Raw genomic sequence first — 22,856 nt, 5'->3', positions numbered from 1 at the left:
GAGAGAAGATGAGAATAATGTGTGTAGGCCATTACTGGACATGTTTCAAGACTGAGTGGAGTTTAATTGCATATTTCAGAATGCACATGTACCTCATACAGCCACGGCTGAACACAAAGAGAGATCATTCTAGACTAGATAAATCCTCCAGTCAGGTGCTTGAAGCTTTCAAAAAGGGACATGGATGTCAGGTCTCCTGGGAATTTTAAACAAACTCTTCCTGGATCTCTCAGCCTCAGTTCTTAGGAGATTTTTCTTACGAAGACTTCTCTTTTGGTATTTCAATTATCCATCTGACAAAGTAAGAGTGCTAATACTTTAATAACTCTGTGAGCAGTAGAAATTTTAGAAGCATATTCATAACTTCTAATGAAAGATACAAATATGAGAAAATGATAACGTATATGGGATGGACTGTTACCTATTCTGTTGCCATTTATGTGCCCTACTAATGAGGAGAGATAACATTCACTTTGATCTACAAAAGGAAAATCACTTATCTCTGGATAGAACTTTTATGCAACTACTATTATAACACAGTTCTTGCCACTTACAAGGAAAATTAAAGCTGCCTTTTGGAACAAGCATTACCTAAAAATGCCATACTAGGTGATAGACCTGCTGAAGATGGTTATCATGGTGCAATTACATATTAACTGGCTATAATGATACAGATTCTCTAGTGCAATTGGGATTTATCAATTTGGTCATCACTCATTAATCGTGAAATTTCCACCATTCAGGTGAAATGTTTGTAGAGATATTTCCGTGAGTGCTTTGTGTTACATCATGTGTGTTTAGATGTCTGATTAAAATATGTCTGATTTCACAGGACTCTTGCCAACTACCTGGTGTGGAGGATGGTTTATTCAAGGTTGTTTAACCTCAGTAGACGATTTCAGTATCGGTGGCTGGAATTTTCTCGAGTAAGTTAGCACTTTCATAGCATTTACAATACTACTAGTGTTGACACTATTCATTTCCCTAATGGCTGCTTATACCTTTGCAAAACACAAAATGATTTCCATGCTGGATCAATTTCTTGAATAAGCCTTTCAGCTTGGGGTTGCAGAAGGACCAGAAGACTGCCACAAGCTATGGGAACAGATCTAATTAATTATCTATTAAATAATATAGGCATTTATATAAAATGCACATATTTGATTAAGTTTACCCTGAATAAAAAGCCACCTTAAAGAGTGTGAGGGCTCTTTAAGTAAACCAGGATGAAACTGAAACTGACCAGTGCTTGGTCTTGTTTCCAAGCTGTGTTAGATGGTGAACTTTGCTATTAAGAAAATTAGTAGCTTTGTGACATGACAACAGGATGCTGGCAGTGATACGGTACAGGAGGTGTGGGTGTTCTGTCATCCCTGGTAAGGCATTCAGGTGGCTAATTGAACCAACTATAATGTCTTTGATTGAGTAGTACTAGCACAGTTCTGAGTTGATCACATACCCCAAAATAAACTCAATAGCTTGATGGAAACTACACAGGAAAGGCAGCCTCTTACACTTCTGAAATCATATCCAAGTCAGTCTTGTGAAAGATGCTATTTTCTTCATGTAAAATGTGAGAAACTGGCTGTCAGAACCACAGTGACAAGCTTGTAAGTGTGTCCTCTCCTGGGACATTTCTTGCTAGTTAGGTGAAGTAGATTGATGCTGGCCATCAGCCAGTCTGCAATATGATACTGAGTTACATTGAGTTATATAATGGCCAGAAAAATTGCTGAAAGGAAACTTTAAGCATTGGGTACTGCATATTTTGGTATGGTAACTAGCTGCTGTCACATCTCTGGGTGCTTTCTCCAGAAGCATAGGGAGAAATACAGTTCAAGTTGATTCAATGTTTATAAATAACCTCATCAAGGGTGTCACAGAATCACAGAACTGGTAAGGATGAGAAGGAGCACAGGGTCATCTGGTCCAACCTCTATGCTCAAGCAAGATCATCCTAGAGCACATTGCACAAGATTTGCTTCCAGATAGTTCTTGAATATCTTCAGTGAAGTAGACTCCACAAACTCTCTGGGAAGTTTGTTCCAGTGCGGTCATTCACACAGTAAAGAAGTTCTTTGCATGCAGCCAGAACTTCCTGTGCATGTTTCTGCCTGCTGCCTCTTGCCCTATTGCTCAGCACCACTGAGCAGTGCCTGGCTCCATCCTCTTGACACACTCCTTTCAGATACTTATAGACATTGATGATGACCCCTCTCAGTCATCTTTTCTCAAGGCTGAACAGGCTCAACACTCTCAGCCTTTCCTCATAAAAGAGATGCTCCAGTCCCTTAATCATCTTTGTAGCTCTCTGCTGGACCTGTTCGAGGAGCTTTATGTACTTGTACTAAGGAGCACAGAACTGGACACAGCACTCCAGATGCACCTCACAAAGACTGTGTAGAGGGGCATGATCACCTCCCTTGACCTACTGGCAATACTCTTTCTCATGTAGCCCAGGATACCATAGGCCTTCTTGGCTACAAGGGCACACTGCTGGCTCATGGACAACCTGTTGTGACCTTTTTGTGTCAGCTGTAAGATGTTCCCAGTTAACATCTGGCAATTTGAAGTCTCCCATAAGGACAAGGAACATTGACTTGGAGGCATAGCCCATCATCTTGGCTGGGGTGGTCTGTGGTAGACTCCCACGATCTGTGTTATTTGTTTGCCCCTTGATCCCTTACCCAGAGGCTCTCAACTGCACCATTGCCATCTGCAAGCTTCATATATTCCAACCCCTCAGCTACGTACAATGCCATCCACCCACCTCATCTTCCCTGCCTATCCCCCCTGAAGAGCCTGTAACCATCCGGTACAGCACTCCATTCACAGGACTCATCCCACCAGGTTTCACTTATGCCATTGAGGTCAGCCTCCATCCTGTACTGGTGCCTGAGATTCTTCTTTCCCAGGTTCAGGACCCAGCATCTGCCTTTACTGAATTTCGGACAGTTCTTCTCTCTCTGTGTCTCCAAATTGTCTAGGTCCCTCTGAAGGGCTGCACAGCACTCTGGGATATTGGCCACTCCTCCCAGCTTTGTGTCATCAGCAAACTTGCTGAGGGGGCATCTACTATCATCCAAGTCATTGATAAAAAAATTAAACAGTACTGGCCATGTACATGGTTGTGAAAGCTTAAGAACAGCACAGTAAGAGCAGTGAGTCAGCAACTCATTCCCATTATCTGCTCCTCGTTCTGGAGATGCAAAGTTAGTTAAGTGCAGTAAACAGCAATATCTAATAGTTATTATCTAAAGTGGAGTAAACAACTCAGTTGAACAGACTTCACAGGTCAGCAGAAAGGACATAAGAGCAAAGGCTTTCTTAAACATGAAGAGGACTCACCAAGTTCTTGCCAGGTAAGTGAATAAAACATTGAATGACTACTAAAAAGGCTTGGCCTTGAGATGAATCAGTGACCCTTAAGGGAAAGGATATATTTTATACATTCATTGTTTCATTAATTCTGTCAGCCTCACCTATCATAAGCACAGTATCTTTTTTTACCGGGTTCTCATTTTCTATTGGTGGATTTTACACCTTATATGTAGAAATCTTGGCATCAAGACCTTAAAATCTTTGCAAAGATTAATAAAAAGCATTTGAAAATGCAATTTACTGGTGTATTTAAGTGTGAGTCATTGATTATGCTTAATTACAGACAATATGATAGGGAAAATCAATCTTTGAACTACCAAAATATCTCACCTTCAGTAGCCTGGGGTTAAGCTTCTCTGGAATTTTCCAATGAAATGTTTTCCTATTGGAAAAAAACCAAATACAAACCCTTCAGTTTTGTTGGGTATTTAATCTTGTGCTCAAAGGAGGAGAATAATGGGAAAAAGAAGAGGCTTGGGAACTGTAAAATCAGTGCTTAAGAGGCTTGTATAATCTGTGAGAGGCCAAAGTCCCTATCTCACCAGATCTGCTCTGCTATTAACTGTACTCTGCTTTTGCATAGCTGACAGGTGTTAAATACTGGACTAGGATTTTGCTTGTTCTCTGTGGAAAATCATAGAATTTAGAGGTTGGAATGGACCTTACAGATTATCTAGTCCCAACCCTCTCTGCTATGGGCAGGGACACCTCCTCACTAGATCAGGTGAAAAGCTTAAGAAGTTTCTTAAGTGGAAAAGGAACACTTCGAACCTCGAAAAGAAAAAAAGTTTCTTAAATCAACACTCCTTATTCCTAACATGGACCCTACTTGTATTTTGTTGCATGTAGGGTCTTTTTTACATGAACTACCTTGACGAGCAAGTGTAATGTTAACTGGGTAAGCACCCACAGTAGCAGTTTTTCTGTGACAAACAGAAACTAAGACAGCAATTGTGCTTGAGTTCTATTTTGCCTTGTTCATTGGTGTGTTGGCTATTCTTGACTGTGTCTTTTTTGAAGGCCATTTATAGTGGTGCAGGGCCATCATCAGAGCCTGAAAGTGAAATACGCAAGCTGTTCTACCAGCATCTTCCTACCACAACATGGAACTGTGGTAAAAGTATCTGGATGGGTAAATGACAAAAAGTTGTGGACATGTACCTACCTATGTTAGACATCATTAGTTCATGGCAGTTGAGGGTTCTGCAGGAGGTTTTTTATGAGGGTTGACCTAATTTTCATGGGAATGATCTCCTTAGGCTTCTCACCTAGTCAGTGGAGAAAGAAACTTTTTCAGGAGATAGAGCAGGGGTTTTCTAGGTGACAGTATCTCTCTACTTAACACAAAGAGGATACCAAGATTAGTCTAAAGTCAGGACTTGGCAATGCTTTCCTATAATTAACCCTCTAAGCCTGGCCTAGTCATTACTATTGTACCATTCCTAAGTTGAAAATCTTACAGCTATTTTGTGGTGTTCAAAATACTTGTCACAGCAGTTGCTGAAAATAGAAATACCTGTAAAGTATCATTATTGTTTCCTTTTGGTAGCTGTTTGACAAATAGGCTTTAGATTATATGTGAGTGCAGACTTGTTCTTCTTAAACAGTACAATGTTATGGCCTGCTATATGCTCCTGCCAACAGGTGATCCATGGGACAACAACTTTGCTGCCTCAGTGGGATAAATGTGTGGACCTGGTTGAAAGTGCACTCCCCTATGTTGTGGGTAAGATGTTTGTGAAAGCCCATTTTCAAGAAGACAAGAAAGAGATGGTGAGTCTTCTGCAATCTCTGCCTAGAAACTTTCAATTAGTGACTTCCTCTAATGTTAGAACAAAGTTTAAGAAGAGATGAGATTCTTAAAACACTTTAATTGAATTCAAGAAAAAAAAAGGAGAAAATGGAACAAATTTGAAGAAATGTTACCTTTCTTTACATCTGGACACTGGCAATTCTTGCCATGTGCAGCCCTTCAGACAAATATGTAGTTAGATCAAAACCAGCCAGAACACTGTTAATTTGTGTAAATAAAGGCAGCCAGGCTGTGCAGGACCAGAGTGAGGGGTATTGATGAGAAATGGTTTAATATAGCTAGTGTAGATCATTATGGTAAAATTTTTATTGACTAGTCAAGATCACTCTGCTTCAGGGATATCATTTGAAAGCTGTGCCTATGCTACACATGCAATCTAAGCAAGAAACATCTAACTGATGTCTGGCCCAAATTAAAGGAAGCTTAGAGCCACATAGTGAGAGTTTATAGTTGTAATTCAAATTTTTTTTGCTGAATGGTGAATTAAAATATTCTTCAACACTGAGTCTAGAGGGATGTTCATCCTCTTTCTAAAATCTTCAAAAATAGCTAAATTATTACTTTTCTTAATTACATATTCAAATCATTGATTGCCCTTCACAGTAATCTATGATGTATTTTCAGTTCATGTTTTCGTTGTAAAGTTTTCAAATATCTTCTATTGCTGCCATTGATTTTCCACCAATAATCACTTTTAAAAGAACTAATTTAGTCGCTGAACTTTAGCTCTCAGTGCAGGAGATGCACAACTGTTAGGAAACATGTGAAATATCACCCTGTGCTGGGAGGAACAGCTCTGTGATAGTCCTGCACTGCCCAAGTTCGGTAGCCTGAGTTTGTCCACTTGACTTTATCTAGTTCGACTGCTTTCTCAGCTAAGTATTCCATTTTAGACAGCAAACACTCATTTGGCTTGTCCAAATCTTTTTAATATATTTCCCTCTCAGCTTCTGCATTTCTTTTGCTACTTGCCTTCAGCTGGAATTTCTTCCCTGTGATCCAGCTTTTCAATCCCATTCTTGTTCAAGTTTTTAATGTGCTATTTGGCACTTAGTGGCAAAAAATGTGTCAAGGATATACAGTATGATATCCTGCACAGGATAAGTGGGAAGAGTAGGAGTATAAGAAATGTATACTTTATAGAGGGGAGGGACACTTTTTCATGTTTGTATATGTGAGGGGAAAATTACCAGAAGCAGATAGAGAATAGTTTTCTCTTGAAATGTGACTGAATTAGAAAGTTTCTTAGCATGTACATTGCATTCATACCAAAGCTTTGAAAAATTATGAAGTCTGAATTCACAGAAGCATCCATAGTGAGAAATGCATATAAAATTCATAGTGTAGGTCACAACATTCAGCCTTAAAGTGAACTGCCCATGAAGATAAAATGACATTCCATTTAGAAGTGTGCTTTTAAAGTTAATAATTTGTGCTATCATTTTCATTTCACTGGTTTTCAGTTCCATTTCTATCTCTTAAGCAGTAAGAAAGCATATGAGTAAAGCACTCTTATTTGTACAGAAGTACAGGGTGGATTGTTTTGGTTGTTCTTTTGTGGGTTTTTTTCTGTCTCATGGTATATATCTGTTTATGATGAGTAAATCCTGAGTTACGTAGAATATGGATTCTTTTCCCCATGTTTTGTGATTGGTGCTTCATACCTTAGATAGTTCTTGCATTTTATCAAGAAAGACATTATTTGTGTCTAAATATAGCACTGTTTCTAACCCAGAGTGCCTGCAGTGTTTCTTACTGATATGCCTGAGCAGTTTCAGTAATAACTTTGATAGCAGGAATAGGTTTCTCCCCCTGCCCCCTGCAGCTACAGCTGCTGCATAAAGCCTAAGTATACACCAGGGCCCAGCTGCAGAGCTTGATTTTGAACTTGTAACCTCCAAGTACAGGGAGTTCACCTCATTAGTGCACTAAGTTAATTGAGTCAGTGCTCTGTCATCAATATCTTTAAGTTACCCTATTCCCTGGGATGCAGTTTACTGTGCATGTTGACTGTTTAGTCATATTTAATGCTAGACCTGCTCCAGTTGTCCTATATTGCCTCTAAAAATAAGAAAATGTTTTTTGAAAGGGTAGGAAAGAATGAATAATCAAAGGAACTTTGCTGTGTTTTGTCTGGCTGCACCACAAATAAAGAACAGTTCCAAATTAAAATATACATCTGATACATAAATGGCATTTTAGCTAAAGGTAATGTTACTTTCCAGGGTTTAGTCCCAACTTTTAATGACATTTCAGAGGTACTAAATTTATAGAATAAAATTATATAAATCTCTGCTACTTGACATTTTCATTATTTTAAAATGTAACATAATTGATAGCACAAAGCTCAGATAAGTCTTCATCTGTCATGTCTTGTGCTACATCAACTCAGGCAATGGCTGGATCCCCTTAATTGGCTCACTCTCACAGTATTCTCAGTGACTATCACCCATGAGGTTCATCTCTTGGTATAGAGGCAGCTGATTGTGTACACCTTTCTGGACTGTGCTGCCAGACAGATGCATAGGCACGAGGGCTCTTTAGACTCATATAATGCATCTCTTAGCAATTAGATTTCTAGTCTTCTGACATTTCAGAGTTTTCTTAGTGTGCATACTCACGAAACAGTCCTATTATGATTTCTTTTACTTGTTTGTGATATGTTTGTGGCTTTGTAGAGGTGTCTGAAGAAGCAGCCAAGCTAAAACGGTTGTGGTTTTCCCAGCTTTGCACAGATGCAAGCTGTCACTGGTGCTTCAAGACTACAGAAGCAATTAAGGCTGCTCAGTGTTGTGATCCAGGGCCTCTATCCCTGCAGTAAGTAGAGGGTAGAAATACTTCACAAATATAGCTAAATACAGGCTAAATATTTGGATACAGCTTTGTATTTGGATCATGATACTGTCAGCCCAAATTTAGTTCTTTGGCAGTATTAGTAAGGCATGTCTCAGTCTGACATAAACCAAACAAGGCTACAGATGTTCTCTCTGCAGAAAAGGCTTTATTTGTGCAAATGCTTTGCAGCTGGCTCCTGCACGGGCCAGTGATCTAGAACCAAAGGGTCAGAAAATCTCCCCAAATGACTGTAAATCTCCCAGTAATTTTTATGCTTTCAAGATGAATATTCTTACAAACATGACACAAAGGGATCAGCAATGTACACGTTGTGTGGTATACCTGAAGGGAAAGAACATGGAAAGAAACTTACTTTAAGTGTCTGAGGACTGGAGAAAGCAGAAATTGGCTTTCAAGAAAGAACAGCAGATGATGTCTGATTTGGAATAATTTGTGGTCTAACCAAATCTATCACTCCTGCATGCACCAAACCTTTTCTTATAATGATTCTGCCATGACATATTTTACTGGAGAGGGATTTACTAAATCTTTTGCAGATGGAGGAGTTGACTGAAGGAATTCGCTGGGCTTTTATTGACATGTTGGAAAAGGAAAATGACTGGATGGACTCTGAAACAAAGAGAAAAGCACATGAGAAGGTAACAAGTATAAATGTTGAATGAGTAAAATCCTGCTATGGTAAAAATTTGACTTGAGCAACAACAGAATATCATGGACTGTACTTGCACTTTCACTTACAATTTGGTTTGTGAAGAGACATGTGCCACATTTGTTTTACTAGAAGCTGAGCTGTCTGAGCTCCTGCTTCTCTGAGGAAGTTATTTTTGATACCTTGTTCTTCTTCACTTGCCATAATCTTTCCCATCTGGCTCTGGCTGATGTAGACTATGAGCTTATTTCAGATTTTCCTGTACAGTGGCTTTTCTTGACAAAGTCTTCATCTTGATTGGAATATCAGGGACACAGCAATCTACAAACAGAAAATGATGTCTAAAACATCTGGAGTATCTGAGGGTGGTTGCTGTGAAGATGGAGGATCCAGTCTTGAAGGGAGTATGAGAATAGTCCAGGTCTCATACTTGTTCAGCATCATGGTGGGAGGCCTACCTTGAAAGCCATCTTTCAAGAGTATAATGGCCATCCCAGCTGAACATCCATTTCCTGATAGAATAATGCCAGTTATGAAAAGCTACAATCAAGGATGGTATTACTGGTCCTTATTGTTTTGAGGTAATGTGACAATAAAATGTAGGACGTAAAGGTGAAGGCAGGAGGATGCGATCAAAGCTTCCTTTTCACTCTATTCCCACATTTACAGCACATGATGTGTGGAAAGGAAGGTTGCCCAAATGCAAAGTTCTGTCCCCAGAGCAGCATATGGAAGAGGCATAAAAAAAGATGAAATGATGAGTGGAGGGTATTGTGTAGGTCTGTGTCCTTATTTGTTGAGGCAGTAGGATATCAGTGAATTAGTAAGCACCCTCATAGAATAAACAGACATGCAGCTGAGCTGTTCCTGCTCACTGTGCTTGAATAAAAATAGCAGTGTTTTGATTTACAAGCAAACATGGCCTTCAAAGTTTTTTATTAATTCGAATGAAAAGACTGTTGAGACATTCTATCATTGGAAAGATTTAAATTCCATATGCAGCCCATTTACATTTTATACAGCAGTGTTGAGACATTCTATCATTGGAAAGATGTAAATTCCATATGCAGCCCATTTAACATTTTATACAGCACTGCTCTTCACAGATGTGCAAATGAAATAGAGCTGCATAAATGCACCAATAAACTCTATAGCAAGAGAACAATAGTAAGATGTCATTTATTTTTCTGCTAACCTGGTAGTAATTGGACTGCAGTTATTACTTCTTACTGGCTGTTATGCTTGTTTTTTTATTAGAAATACCCTTGGAAATATAGTGATCTGTAATTTAGACATTTGTTGAAACTGGTACAAAATAAGAGCAGGAAGATTTTCTAATTATTCCCTTAATAAATATATTTGTATATTACAATCTGCTTAACAATTTTGTTCTAAATTTGCTACCTGCCTTTCAGCAAGGAAACAATACAAACATTGCTACAAACCAATGAACTCCCTAAGAAAGCTCGCCCTTTCTTATTTTAAGGAGGGTTTTCATCAGAAGGTAATTTAGATCTTTTGTAGTTGGGTTACTTGCAGTGGAGAGGGAGGTGCTTATCTCTTCTTCCTGGGATCCAGTGATAGGATACATGGGAACAGTTCAAAGCTGCATCATCAAGGCAGGTTTAGACTGGACATTGGGAAGCATTTATTTACTGAGTGTGGTCAAACACTAGAATAGGCTTCCTGGGGAGGTGGTAAATGCCCCAAGGCTGTCAGTGTTTAAGAGGCATTTGGACTATGGCCTTAACAATGTGCTTTACCTTTTGGTCAGCCCTGAAGTGGTTCGGCCATTGGATTAGATGTTCCTTGTAGGTTCCTTCGAACTGAAATGTTCTGTCTTCTATTCTGTCAATTAAGTAAAGAAAAGAATTAATTAGTTAGGTAAATAATGTCTTTTTTTTATGTTTTCATCAGTAACTGTCATATTGTCCATTATAGCAATGCAGATTAGAGCTCCTGTCTTAAATTCTATGTGACACTGTGATTAGTGTATTTTGCTTTTCCTCTGTATTTTTAATCTCACTGCATTCTTGAAATGTCCAAATGTTCTGAACTGCAGAAATCTGGTTGGTGGTTTTGTTTACTGGAATCACTCCATGTGATCTATTTAATTTGTCTTTAGCCTTTTCTTTAACTCCAGTCATATTTGGGGCATTAACAAACATTTTACTCACATCCTGAAAGAAGAATAAGGTCATTGCGGGATATGGATGGATGTCTGATCTGTGATCATAGAGAGCCTTGTGGTGATTGTATCTTTAGATGACAATGCTGTAATGTAGATGACATGGCCTGCAGGTAGTGCTTCTTACTGGCTGTTATGCTTGGTTTTTTATTAGAAATACCCTTGGAAATATAGTGATCTGTAATTTAGACATTTGTTGAAACTGGTACAAAATAAGAGCAGGAAGATTTTCTAATTATTCCCTTAATAAATATATTTGTATATTACAATCTGCTTAACAATTTTGTTCTAAATTTGCTACCTGCCTTTCAGCAAGGAAACAATACAAACATTGCTACAAACCAATGAACTCCCTAAGAAAGCTCGCCCTTTCTTATTTTAAGGAGGGTTTTCATCAGAAGGTAATTTAGATCTTTTGTAGTTGGGTTACTTGCAGTGGAGAGGGAGGTGCTTATCTCTTCTTCCTGGGATCCAGTGATAGGATACATGGGAACAGTTCAAAGCTGCATCATCAAGGCAGGTTTAGACTGGACATTGGGAAGCATTTATTTACTGAGTGTGGTCAAACACTAGAATAGGCTTCCTGGGGAGGTGGTAAATGCCCCAAGGCTGTCAGTGTTTAAGAGGCATTTGGACTATGGCCTTAACAATGTGCTTTACCTTTTGGTCAGCCCTGAAGTGGTTCGGCCATTGGATTAGATGTTCCTTGTAGGTTCCTTCGAACTGAAATGTTCTGTCTTCTATTCTGTCAATTAAGTAAAGAAAAGAATTAATTAGTTAGGTAAATAATGTCTTTTTTTATGTTTTCATCAGTAACTGTCATATTGTCCATTATAGCAATGCAGATTAGAGCTCCTGTCTTAAATTCTATGTGACACTGTGATTAGTGTATTTTGCTTTTCCTCTGTATTTTTAATCTCACTGCATTCTTGAAATGTCCAAATGTTCTGAACTGCAGAAATCTGGTTGGTGGTTTTGTTTACTGGAATCACTCCATGTGATCTATTTAATTTGTCTTTAGCCTTTTCTTTAACTCCAGTCATATTTGGGGCATTAACAAACATTTTACTCACATCCTGAAAGAAGAATAAGGTCATTGCGGGATATGGATGGATGTCTGATCTGTGATCATAGAGAGCCTTGTGGTGATTGTATCTTTAGATGACAATGCTGTAATGTAGATGACATGGCAGTTTTGAAAGAGAATTAACTGCAAATCTTCTCTGCAATTTGGATACTCACTGTTTTGTGTATTGTCTGCTCCGTTTTCTGACTGATGCCCACTTTTCTTTTGTGCTTGGCTGAGGCCAAATTTGTATACCTTGCTGTCAGCCTGATGCTTTGCAATCAAAGGAATCATCGACTTCCAAATGACTTACAAAAGACCCTCTGGTAGAATCGATTCTTGAGTTTTGCTTTAGGCAGCTTGTCAGCTCCATCTAATCAGAGAGACATTTCTCTGTCCCCGACTCTCTTTGTGTCTGCCCTGTTGTTTTAAGTTACTCAGAGGGGACACTACTAATTTGATGAGTCAAACCATGTTAAAAGGATCAAATCTACTACTCTATGAGACATAGAGAACAATTGTCTTGCAGTCTTGATTTCTGACAATTATCCCTTTAGCCCCTGTATACTTTGGAGTTAAGGTTTGACACTCCTTTTGTAACAAAACAATATAATGCGATAACATCTAATAATTTACCTCTATCCCCTCTCCATTCCTTTCTTTCTGTGATCGAAACATGAATTTAAACCAGACCGTATGAAAGCAAATCTTGCAAAAGAAGTTTTGAACGGTGACTCTGACTTCACATGCAGGTCTCACCTAGCTCTCTGGATGGAGCTCACGCTGCTTCCAAAGGAGCTCCAAGTAGGAGAGAAGCGTTCGATGAATTTAAACCAGACCGTATGAAAGCCAATCTTGCAAAAGAAGTTTTTAACGATGACTCTGACTTCACATGCAGTTCTCACCTAGCTCTGTGCTGTGATGCGGTTTTCTGTCCTGTCCTTCCTCCTCTACTCTGATCAACCCTTGCTTTATTATACTGTATTTGATTATCATCTCATATTTGCTGAACCTCCAGAATTTTCAGTGAAGTTCTCTGGTAAAAGAAACAACCAACCAACCAAAAACAAACAAAAAAAATCCCTCAAAGCCAAAAGTTTCCTCTTCTTGCCCTCTTAGTGTCCCCCTTTTGTAAGGGTCATTAAATTTTGCCCTCATTTGAAGAACAGAGAAATTATTCAGTTGAGTGCAGCTCAAAGGGTGGGTCTGACAACAGTCTTCAAGTATGTGGTCTGTGTCTTACCAAAGCTGAGCAGAGATCCCTGCTCAGCTACCCCAGGCACCTGGTGAGCTGTTGGGTCACCTCGCAGCCTCCCAGAAAAATAGCAGATGAGGGGTGGGAGGAGAGAGAAGGGAGAGCCTTTTGTTTTCCTTACACTGAAGGTGGAGATTGCAGCCAGCTGTGGCAGCCAAATGGTATTGGCAGCTGTGTTTTGGCATGGTGGGCCACAGGGAAAAGAGAGAAACCACAACTGGAATTCCATCGGCATAACTTGTCTAGTGAAGGCTCACAGCTTTAAAGTGGTGATTTATTGCTGCTGCTCTTCAAAGGATAATTCAGTGGAAGATCACCACTGAGATGTAAAATTGCTCCCATTCCTGGGCAGGAACTATTATTTTATTAATCACTGTTTTTAATTCCTGAAATGCCCTTTGTGCTTGAGTTTAACTGGAGGCTTGAAAAAGAAACTTTTAGATGAAAGCCTGTTTGCTGAAAGTTTAAAATATTCTGTAATATTCTCTTGTAAAATATTCTGCTAGTTGGTTTTTTTGCTTTGCAGTACTATTTTTAAAGCATGGATTATAAGCCAAAAAAAGCTTGTTTTTCCTCTAGTAAGATTCTTCTGTAACGTTATTAACCTCCTTAGGTCACAGAGCACAAATCCCAAGGTCACTGTGCAATCATTTTTTGCCTACTGAACTTGCCTGCTCCTTGGCTTTATTTCTCTCTAAGGAAGTTGTCTATGCAACATTTGTTTTCTTCACATCTTTCTGAGTCTGAAGACTGAGTCAAGAGGACCACAGGAAAATATATGGACAGTGCCTAGCTATAGGTGGCTCTCTCAGGCAGTGTTAGGTACCTTTGTTCAACCTACAGGGTTTGTTCTACTGCTTTAGAGAGCTGTAGCAAACCTCCCTAGATAATGCAGTATAATTTAGGCCAATAGCCCTTAGGGATTCAAGAGCCATCTGTATAAGCCCAGATTCAACAAACTGTAGGTAGTTTAAAGCAGGTCGTGTCCATGGGTTATCCCAATGAAGCCATTCGTTTCTCAGCTGGAACTCACTGGCTGTATCCAGCCCTGCAGTCAATTGTCTGTGCCCCTGCCATCTTTCCCAATTGTCTGTGGTGTCTCTCTCTCCACATTTGAGTGATTTTTCTACAAACATGACATCCATACTGCTCAGACCAGAGGTCCAATATCTGCTTCAGACAGTGGCCAAACAGTAACAGATGTTTAGAGATGAACATAAGGACAGGGCAAGCATAAAGGGATATTTTCCTGCTAGCCTTTCCTAGCCTCTGACAATCTACAGCTCAGTTGCTTCCTGAGCCAGTAGTGGTGTCTTTGTATATATTCATATTTTCCTGCTGTGAGTTTGTCCAATGGCTTTTTGAACCCACAACAATTTTTATCATCTGCAACTTCCCTAAGCAGAGTTCCACTGCCTCACTGTGCTCTGTATGAGAAAGCATCTTGTTTTGCTTGTCTGGAAAATGTCACCACCTTCCCTTGTGTTCTTGTAGAGGGGGAATCAGAGAATCACCATTGCCTGTTCTTTTCTTGTGCTCATTCTTGCTTCTGTGTAACCTTGGCACAGCAGTACATACTGGGAGTATGGAGCCTCCTGCATTTCTTCACGTAGACTGTCCAGGGCATGCACTAGATACAGTTCTGAAAAATAACATTTCATTAAGCTCTGAGGCATGCCCAGACAAAAAGGCCAGGCACCACAGCTTTGGGAGCTGAAATTAATCTTGCTTAATGCCATGCTAATTTTGCATAAAGATGACAAATCATCCAATCTTGAGAGTGGTCACTGGGTGCTCTGCAAAAGTTAAAAATGCCTTTTGTATCTAGTGGGGTCTGTGGACCCATTCTATGAAAAATAATGCAAAAATTTGACAGAGGAACCAGCTGAGAGACTCAATGCCTCCTTTATTTCAAGTAGACTTTTTCTGGAATGAAGGCCAGCACAAGGCTGACAGAACAATACTTGGTAAAAGAGAGGGGTAGGGTTTCAAAACTGAAACTCTCAAAACACCTTTTATAGGTTCCTTTAAGATGACTTTATATCTTCATTTCAAGGATATTGGAGAACTTCACAAAGTGTAAAACTGCTTCAGAGCACTTACAGAAGCTGCCAGACACACTTCAGAAGAACTAAGTAAAGAAGAAGACATTTCCAAAGGCTCTAATTGCATTTAGACACTTCATTCCTGTTCAAAAGTCAATAGAGGTGATTGTTGACTTCCAAATTTACTGGTTTTACTAGAAAGTTTGATTCAGATATTCTTGAAACAACCTTGTCATTTCTAAACTGGAGAGCATACTGTTGTTAAGTGCCAGTTGAACCTTGGCCACACGTTTCCTTTGTGGACGTGAACATGCTGAAATTAGGGTAGTCTCTGGATGCAAGAATTTAAGGTCCTGCTTGTATTGTAGTAATTGCATTGCAGGGAGCAATGGGCAAGTGTCCTTATAAGGCTGAAATGTGTTGGGAGTTCAGAAAAGTCAGTCACATTTTAACTCTTTTCCTACATGTTTACAATTCCCTTGGGCATTAAATATATCACCAGGAGTTTATCTTCCTGCTTTAACTTGTCTTTCACAGAATCACAAAATGGGAGGGACCACAGTGGATCTTCTGGTTCAACCTCCCTGCTCAAGCAGGGCCATCCTAGAGGACATGTCACAGGATGCATGGTTTTGAGTATCTTCAGTGAGGGGGAATTCACAGCCTCTGTGGGCAATCTGTTCCAATGCTTGGTCACCTACATAGTAATGATGTTCTTCATATTCAGGTGGAACTTCCTGTGCATCAGTTTCTGCCCATTGCCTCTTGTCCTATTGCTTGACACCACCAAGAAGAGCCTGGCTCCCTCCTCTTGACACCCTCCCTTCAGTTAGTTACATACATTGATGAGGTTCCCTCTCAGCTGTTTCTTCTCGAGGCTGAAAAGGTCCCATCTTTATCCTGTCACATGCATGGACATATGAAAAGAAGGGGACAACTCAATAGGAAGCTGGAAGTGAAGTAGATGCTGCTCAGAAATGATGTAGGGGATTTGAAAAGTTTGCACTACTTACATAGTTTGAAATTCGGACAGGATTTTAAGGCTACCATTCCTGCAGAATCCCTGAGACAGCTGTTTGGAAAATACAAGTTTTTAGAGTAATGTGTTTTCACCTGGAAGATGCAGGGAATGTAAGGTGCTTTCCTTCTAGAGTAGAAGTGTTCCATGCTTTTCTCTGAATAAAAATAGGTCTTCACTTTCCATCAGATTAAAATCTCCTCTTCCTCTTCCTTTTCCTTTGTCAAATATTTATTTCTCATCACAAACTTTAATTTTCAAACTCAAAGAATAATCTCTAGCATCCTGAATTTAATTTAACCTTCTCAGGAGGACTGGGCTTTCCTGTTCAGTAACCACAGGAGATGTTCTTCTCCATTGGCCAGAGTTGAAACTAATAGCCACGGCGTGTTTGCTTATCGCTTATCTCTGAGGTTAGATTGCTGCTGTCAGATTCTCCCTTGTTATCTGGCTGCTGCTACTGCTCACTCAGTTGTGCAGGGATGTCAGTTCCATTAATAACCTGAGCACCGTGCAAACAGATAGTGGAAAACAGGTGAAGGCAGAGGAAATTGTATTTAACCCTGATCTCTTAGCTGTCATTTTTCAGACTCTGCCACAATTCCATAAGGCCAGAATAGGTGCCTGACATCAAAACACTTGTGACAAATCTTATACTTGAAATAGAAAGAGGGAGACAGATGGACAGACACCTGCAGATGCTCAGGGACCAGGGTGAATCTGTAGCATTTGTGGCAGAAATGCAACATGAAAGTCTTGGTATGCCAAAAGACAGATTAATTCTTCCAAAGGACAGGAGATTCTCCACTACCCCTGGAAGTCTCAGACAGTTTCAGCTTAGACTTTCATTATCTTTGTTGTTTTAGCAAGTAAACCTGCTTCCTGTAGAGGTACAGTTGCAAAGACAATGTAGTTCCCCAGTTCAGCAATACAGATATCGAGGTACAGGAGATCAGGAGCTTTAGCCAGCAGCACTTTAACTTGCTCAGTCAGATATTGTACTAGTTATGGACTTCTAAAGCAAAGTTGTGAAATGTTCAAATGGCTTCAGGTACTGGTACTGCTGGAGTTTACTCTTAAAGGAGCTTTACCACAGGGAGGTCATCAGACTCAGGAATTTGTTCCTTTAGTGGCCTTCCAGAAGCCAGGATGCTGTGCCTGGGAATGAAGGGCTCCTCAGCCTCCCTCATTTGTGAGGGAGCTGTAAAGTGCCTCGTGCTTAGTTTTCTGGATATGTGGTGAGCTTCATCAATGTGAAAATACATAGATATAATTAATTTAAAATGAAAAATATGTAAATATTTGAAACAAAGAGGAATTTGGTCTTGAGTAGAAAGAAGAGCATTTCCTGCATATGTTTTTTCTATATTCTGCAGCCTATGTTTTTGTGTATATATGCATCTGCTTTTCCACATGTATTACAAGGCATGGACATGCTTACTGGTACCCTGCTGGTTGGGGTCCCTGTTCAAGCAAAGGGATTTCTCCTCAGAGATAAAACATGCAAAAACTGAGCTGAGTAATGTTTGTGTTCAGGTCCTCAGTCCCTATTTCAGTTTGAGTAGTGTAAAAAGGATTCACTGCCATGTCTTGACTCAGCTGTACCTACACTGTGGCTGAAGCTCACTTGTGACTAGAAATAAAAGGAGAATTTTTCACATGCTATTCATTATAGAAAAATACAGTAAGAATTGCCCTGCAACCTTTGCTTAACCTTGAAAATGTTAAATGAATATAAACTGATGCAAGCAGAGGCTGAGGTCAGAAGTTGTCCCTTACTGGAACAGGTTATTCAGAGTTTTGCATAAAACTGAAAAAGAAGCCCTGTGCTAAATCCATATTCCATACAGTTGGGATGTGGAGAGAGCTTGCTTGCCCTTTCCTTGCTCTGGAGCTACCTCTCTCTGTGTTTGGTGCCAGAGGTCTCTCAGCACACCAGGGTTTTGGGTCCCTGGGGACTTTTATTTTGCCAACAGTGTGTTTTGGTTTTTAAGCCTGCTGCTTGCCCAGAGCTAAAACAAAAACAGCAGAAAAGACTTTTGCAGTGAGGTGGGTGTGTTTCTAGCAAGAGGTGGCATGAAAATGGGAATCACCTCCCTGGTCCTGCTGACCACGCTGTTCCTGATCCAGGCCAGGATGCCATTGGCCTTCTTGGCCCCCTGAGCACACTGCTGGCTCTTGTTCAGCTTCCTATCTATCCAAACTCCCAGGTCCCTTTCTGCCTGGTGCTCTCCAGCCACTCTGTCCTCAGACTGGAGCACTGCATGGGATTGTTATGGTCAAAGTGCAGGACCAGCACTTGGCCTTGTTAAACCTCATCCTGTTGGAATCAGCTCATCTCTCCAGCCTAGCTAGGTCCCTCTGCAGAGCCCTCCTGCCTTCCAGCAGATCCACACTCTCCCCCAACTTAGTGTCATCTGCAAACGTGCTGATGGTGCACTCAATCCCCTCATCTAAATCATCAATAAAGATATTAAAGAGCACTGGGCCCAGCACTGACCCCTGGGGAACACCAATAGTGACTGGCACTGTTCACCACCACTCTCTGGGCCATCCAGCCAGTTCTTCACCCAGCAGAGAGTGCCCCTGTCCGAGATGATTCAGAGGAAAAGATAACTAATGTATCAAAAAAACATTTGGTTTTCCTTTACTTTCCCACATCATGTGTCCACACTTGCCTTGTGCCAGTTCCAGCACTTGCTGGGTCTCTCTATATAGTGAGTGGTTCAGCTCACTGATCTTTTGGAAAATTTCTGGGGAAAAGCTTGGTTAGATTTCTGCTGTGTTAGTGAGCTAAGCAGTCTCACAGGAAGATGTGGCAAGGAGCTGAGGCAGCCTTTGGAGGCTGTGGGTGCAGGCAGCATGAGCAGAAGTACGGACAAAGATGAGAGGAGCAGGGAAGAAGAGCAAGGACTAGGACATTTTTTGGCAGCACAGAGCTGTTAAGTGGACTCAGCTGCTTTTGAAACCACAGCATGTATTTAACTGAAAGCAATTTTATGTGTATATGATGGGTATCATTATTCACATAAATCACTTGGTTATTATTTTATTTTCATTTTGTACCCCAGCCTCAAGCTGTTACAAGAATGGAATGATAGCTGTATTTTCCATCTTCATAACTGACTATTTTAGAGCATTCAAAGCAATTATTGTAATACACAGGGGACAGTTATGGTGCAGTGTGAGGTGGTGGCATGTGAATTATTGTTAAATGAAACACTAGCTCTTGAAAAGTCTACACAGGTTCTATTGTGATATGCAAATAAAAGCGTACAATTAAAGTTGAGATTTAAAAATAAATAGTTAAATGATTACCTATATTCTGCAGTGTGGATTACGGACAGTTCACTGCAGATAAAGTACTGTTAAAAACTGTCATTTCAGGCCAAGTGCTCATGTTTGAGTTGCCACTTCACTTTAGATTGCAGGTGACATTGTCCAAACCCCTGACATTTCATGTGGCTCTACACAGAAAATAATATGCATCATTAAGGTGAGCCCAGTCCATCTCTCATTCAAGTCAGTGGCATCTGTAGAATCAGGTTTTAGCCATGCAATGGAACTTTTCTGAGTTTTGCCAAGATCCATCACTCTATTTTCCTAGTTTCTCTATAAGTAAAACCTAGATAGATGCAGTGATATTTATGCAGCAGTTTTACCAGATGGCTCTTGAATCATCTGTTTTCAATGAAAAATGTAAAGACCAGACACATACATACATAAAGGCTGAATTAATCTTTGTAATTAAATGGAACATTACTTTGCTGTGAATGATTTTAGGTTTCAGAATGTATTTCATGCTAATTTTTCAGTGAATTGTAATTGTATTAATTTTTTATATATTTAGAAGCTTGGAAATGATCTTCACAAAGTTATTGTGAGTCAAGTTGATATACAGGTCTGTGTCAGACTCATAAAACATTGTTGGAGTGAGATATACGTTTTGGTTTTTTTCTTTACAGTAAGTACAATATGTCAGTATTCAGTGTTGTTTGCAGGCCTATAAAATCTCAAAATCATACTCTGAGTAGCAAAAAAGGCACTAAGTAGGCTAACACACTTGATTGTCAAGTGAGAATTTGAGTAGACTTGGAACTGGGAACTGGGATGCTTTGGAGCATTGAAGTACATATGTGCATTCCCATGTTGGCAAGTTGTTAAGTCAAGAGTGAAAGGTCATTTATTATTTTGTCTCTGTAGTAAACTGACTTGCAATTGCTTTCATAGTGACAGAAAGGCACAGTGATGATAAAATCCCAACTGTGTTGAAGTCAGTGGGGAAACTACCATGTGTTGTAATGAGAGGTGGAAGGAGTAGGCCCACTCTGGGTCCTTTGCCTCAGAGCCTGCTCTCTCTGGCTGCTTGGAGAGAAAACAGTTATCATGACCTATTCTAAAGCACACTTCTCAGTGTCACCCACTGCAAGCACCTCTTGCTTTCAGTGGCAGGAAAGGAAGCCTGCAGTAATGAGATTTCTTAATTTATCCAAGTCTAATGTAGGCTGAGTGCTTAACGATGGCTGAGGGAAGAACCTCATTTCCCCTTTTCTTTCTGTACATATGGCTATTTAATATGCAGATTAGAGAAAGGAATGAAGTTAGTCTTTAGACCATAAAAAGTAGTGCATGGTGTATTTGCAGTGGATTCATGTGCAATTGCCACATGGCTGGTTCCTGTACATTTGTCACATTTCATTTGACTTCCCTGTATGGTGCACATGCCTCCTGGAAGGCTGGTCTCTTAAACATATTTTTAATCTCATCAAGGGAAAAATACTGACATCATTATCGAAGAGCAAGCCAGTTGTAGAGCATTTACCACTTTCTTGTGCTGTATAAATAAGGAGTCTTGAAACTGCTCTTAAATATCTTGCAAATGAACAGAAAAGAAAGGCATGGAAACGAGACTTCCAACATGCAAATTTAGAAATCTGCTTTCAATATGATACTTTCTAACTTGTCAGTTGTGTATATAAATTGGGCTGTGTGCTGGGCCAGCTGAACAGGTTTGCAGATGATGCAAAGCCCCCTAGGAGGAATCCTAGTTGGCAGGATTCCCAAGGACTTCAGAGTGCTTCCGATGTTCTCTCATGGGTTTTGCTTTGGCCATAGGAAACAGTTTCCCCAACACATCCTTCTCTATCAGCATCAGTTTTTTCTGTCTTATTTGCTCAGATCCCTAAACCACACATATTGTGGTAAGAACTCTTAAGTAACAAATGCACTAAAAATAACTTTCCCCCCTTATCTATCTGTCTAAATACAGACAGCTTTATACATTGATAAAGCATCAAAGTGCTAGAAGCAGCATTACCTTTTGAGTTTACTTTCAAAAATCTCTTTGAGACAAGCTTGCTTATTTACTAGGGTTTTATATATAGCATTTATTAAAAAATATCTTGGAGGTGTCCAACTGTTTTATTCTCATGCTGAGAAATCTCAGTCTCACAACATCAATTGTGAAAGTCACAAAGGAAAAGTATGTGTCACCTGACAAATGTGCCCAGTTCTCGTGAGGTAGTCTAGTTGGAAGAACTATTCCCATCTTCCTTTCCTAGTGCAGCAGGGCCATGAAAAATGTGAAGGATTTAAGTGTCACTAAAATAAAGAAATAATGTGAAATATTAATTATATGGTTATTATGAGATTATGTGATTATATATGATCTTTAGGTCAACCTATGTCAGATCAGCTATTAATGAGCCTGGAGGCATCATCCTCACTCTTAGAGATGTTTAAGGAGTGAGGTCTAAAAGGGCCAAAACTTGGCAGTCCCAAGTTGCTGTTCTCTGTGGAAGACTGAGATGGATGTGGCAGATATTCCACAAAGACCCAAAAATGTCTCTGCAGTGGAAATTAACATTGTTGTGGCCACAACTAGCACCATAGGTTGTCAGCTTCGTCTCTACCTCTTTCAGCAAAGAAGCACTTCCAGATCTAGACTGGCTTTATACTCCTCTGCATTTACAGCCAGTGAGGCATGAACTTATTTGCTTCAGTCTAGAAATTGAGTGCTTTTAAAGGATATAATCTAGGTCAAAATAAAAAATATTCTTTTATGTCCCAAAACAGGATCAACAATTTTTGATCAACATTGTAATGGCTAAACCATTAGCGAAATGTCATTATATTGACAGTTAATCCTCATGTTTTCTTTAAAAGCCACTGTTGATGTTTTTGCAAGTTGCACTATAAATTGTTTTTAAGGGTTCATCATGTAAGTCAGTTTTTATATCTATTTAATTCAAATGCTAAGGTGTTCAATTAAATAGATTCAATGCAGTGGTTACTGTGATTCAGATGGGTACTCTGGAACTCATGCAGAACATTTGAGATTCACTGAACTTGTTTAAGCAGCAGACTTAGTAGAAATTAAAACTGATGATTTTGTGCTTTTCTTTCTCAAGATTAGTTTTTACTATGATTTAAATATGGGAAATGGTAAAGGAAATTTTATGGCTCCTTGCAAAGATCACTGACAACACCATCAGCAAAAAAAATTCGACACTTTTGATTACATACAAACTTGTAGATGAATCGTGCTCCCTCCCAATTTTTTATCCCTCCTCCCCCTCCCTGAAT

The 22,856-nt window shown here is 39.7% G+C and overlaps 1 protein-coding gene across 1 annotated transcript in view; it reads left to right on the top strand.

Moving 5' to 3' along the window:
- Window positions 1-22,856, top strand: part of PHEX (phosphate regulating endopeptidase homolog, X-linked) — a gene marked incomplete at its 5' end in the record, with an annotated part of 65,191 nt that overhangs the window by 12,836 nt on the left and 29,499 nt on the right. Inside the window, 3 exons of the mRNA XM_009078842.1 lie at window positions 833-926; window positions 5,026-5,154; window positions 8,587-8,688. Coding sequence (XP_009077090.1) covers window positions 833-926; window positions 5,026-5,154; window positions 8,587-8,688 — 325 coding nt within the window. The remainder of the gene's footprint in view (window positions 1-832; window positions 927-5,025; window positions 5,155-8,586; window positions 8,689-22,856) is intronic.

The sequence above is a fragment of the Acanthisitta chloris genome, unplaced genomic scaffold (genome assembly GCF_000695815.1).
Source record: "Acanthisitta chloris isolate BGI_N310 unplaced genomic scaffold, ASM69581v1 scaffold11357, whole genome shotgun sequence".
NCBI lineage: Eukaryota > Metazoa > Chordata > Aves > Passeriformes > Acanthisittidae > Acanthisitta > Acanthisitta chloris.
This window is presented reverse-complemented; position numbering and strand designations above follow the sequence as displayed.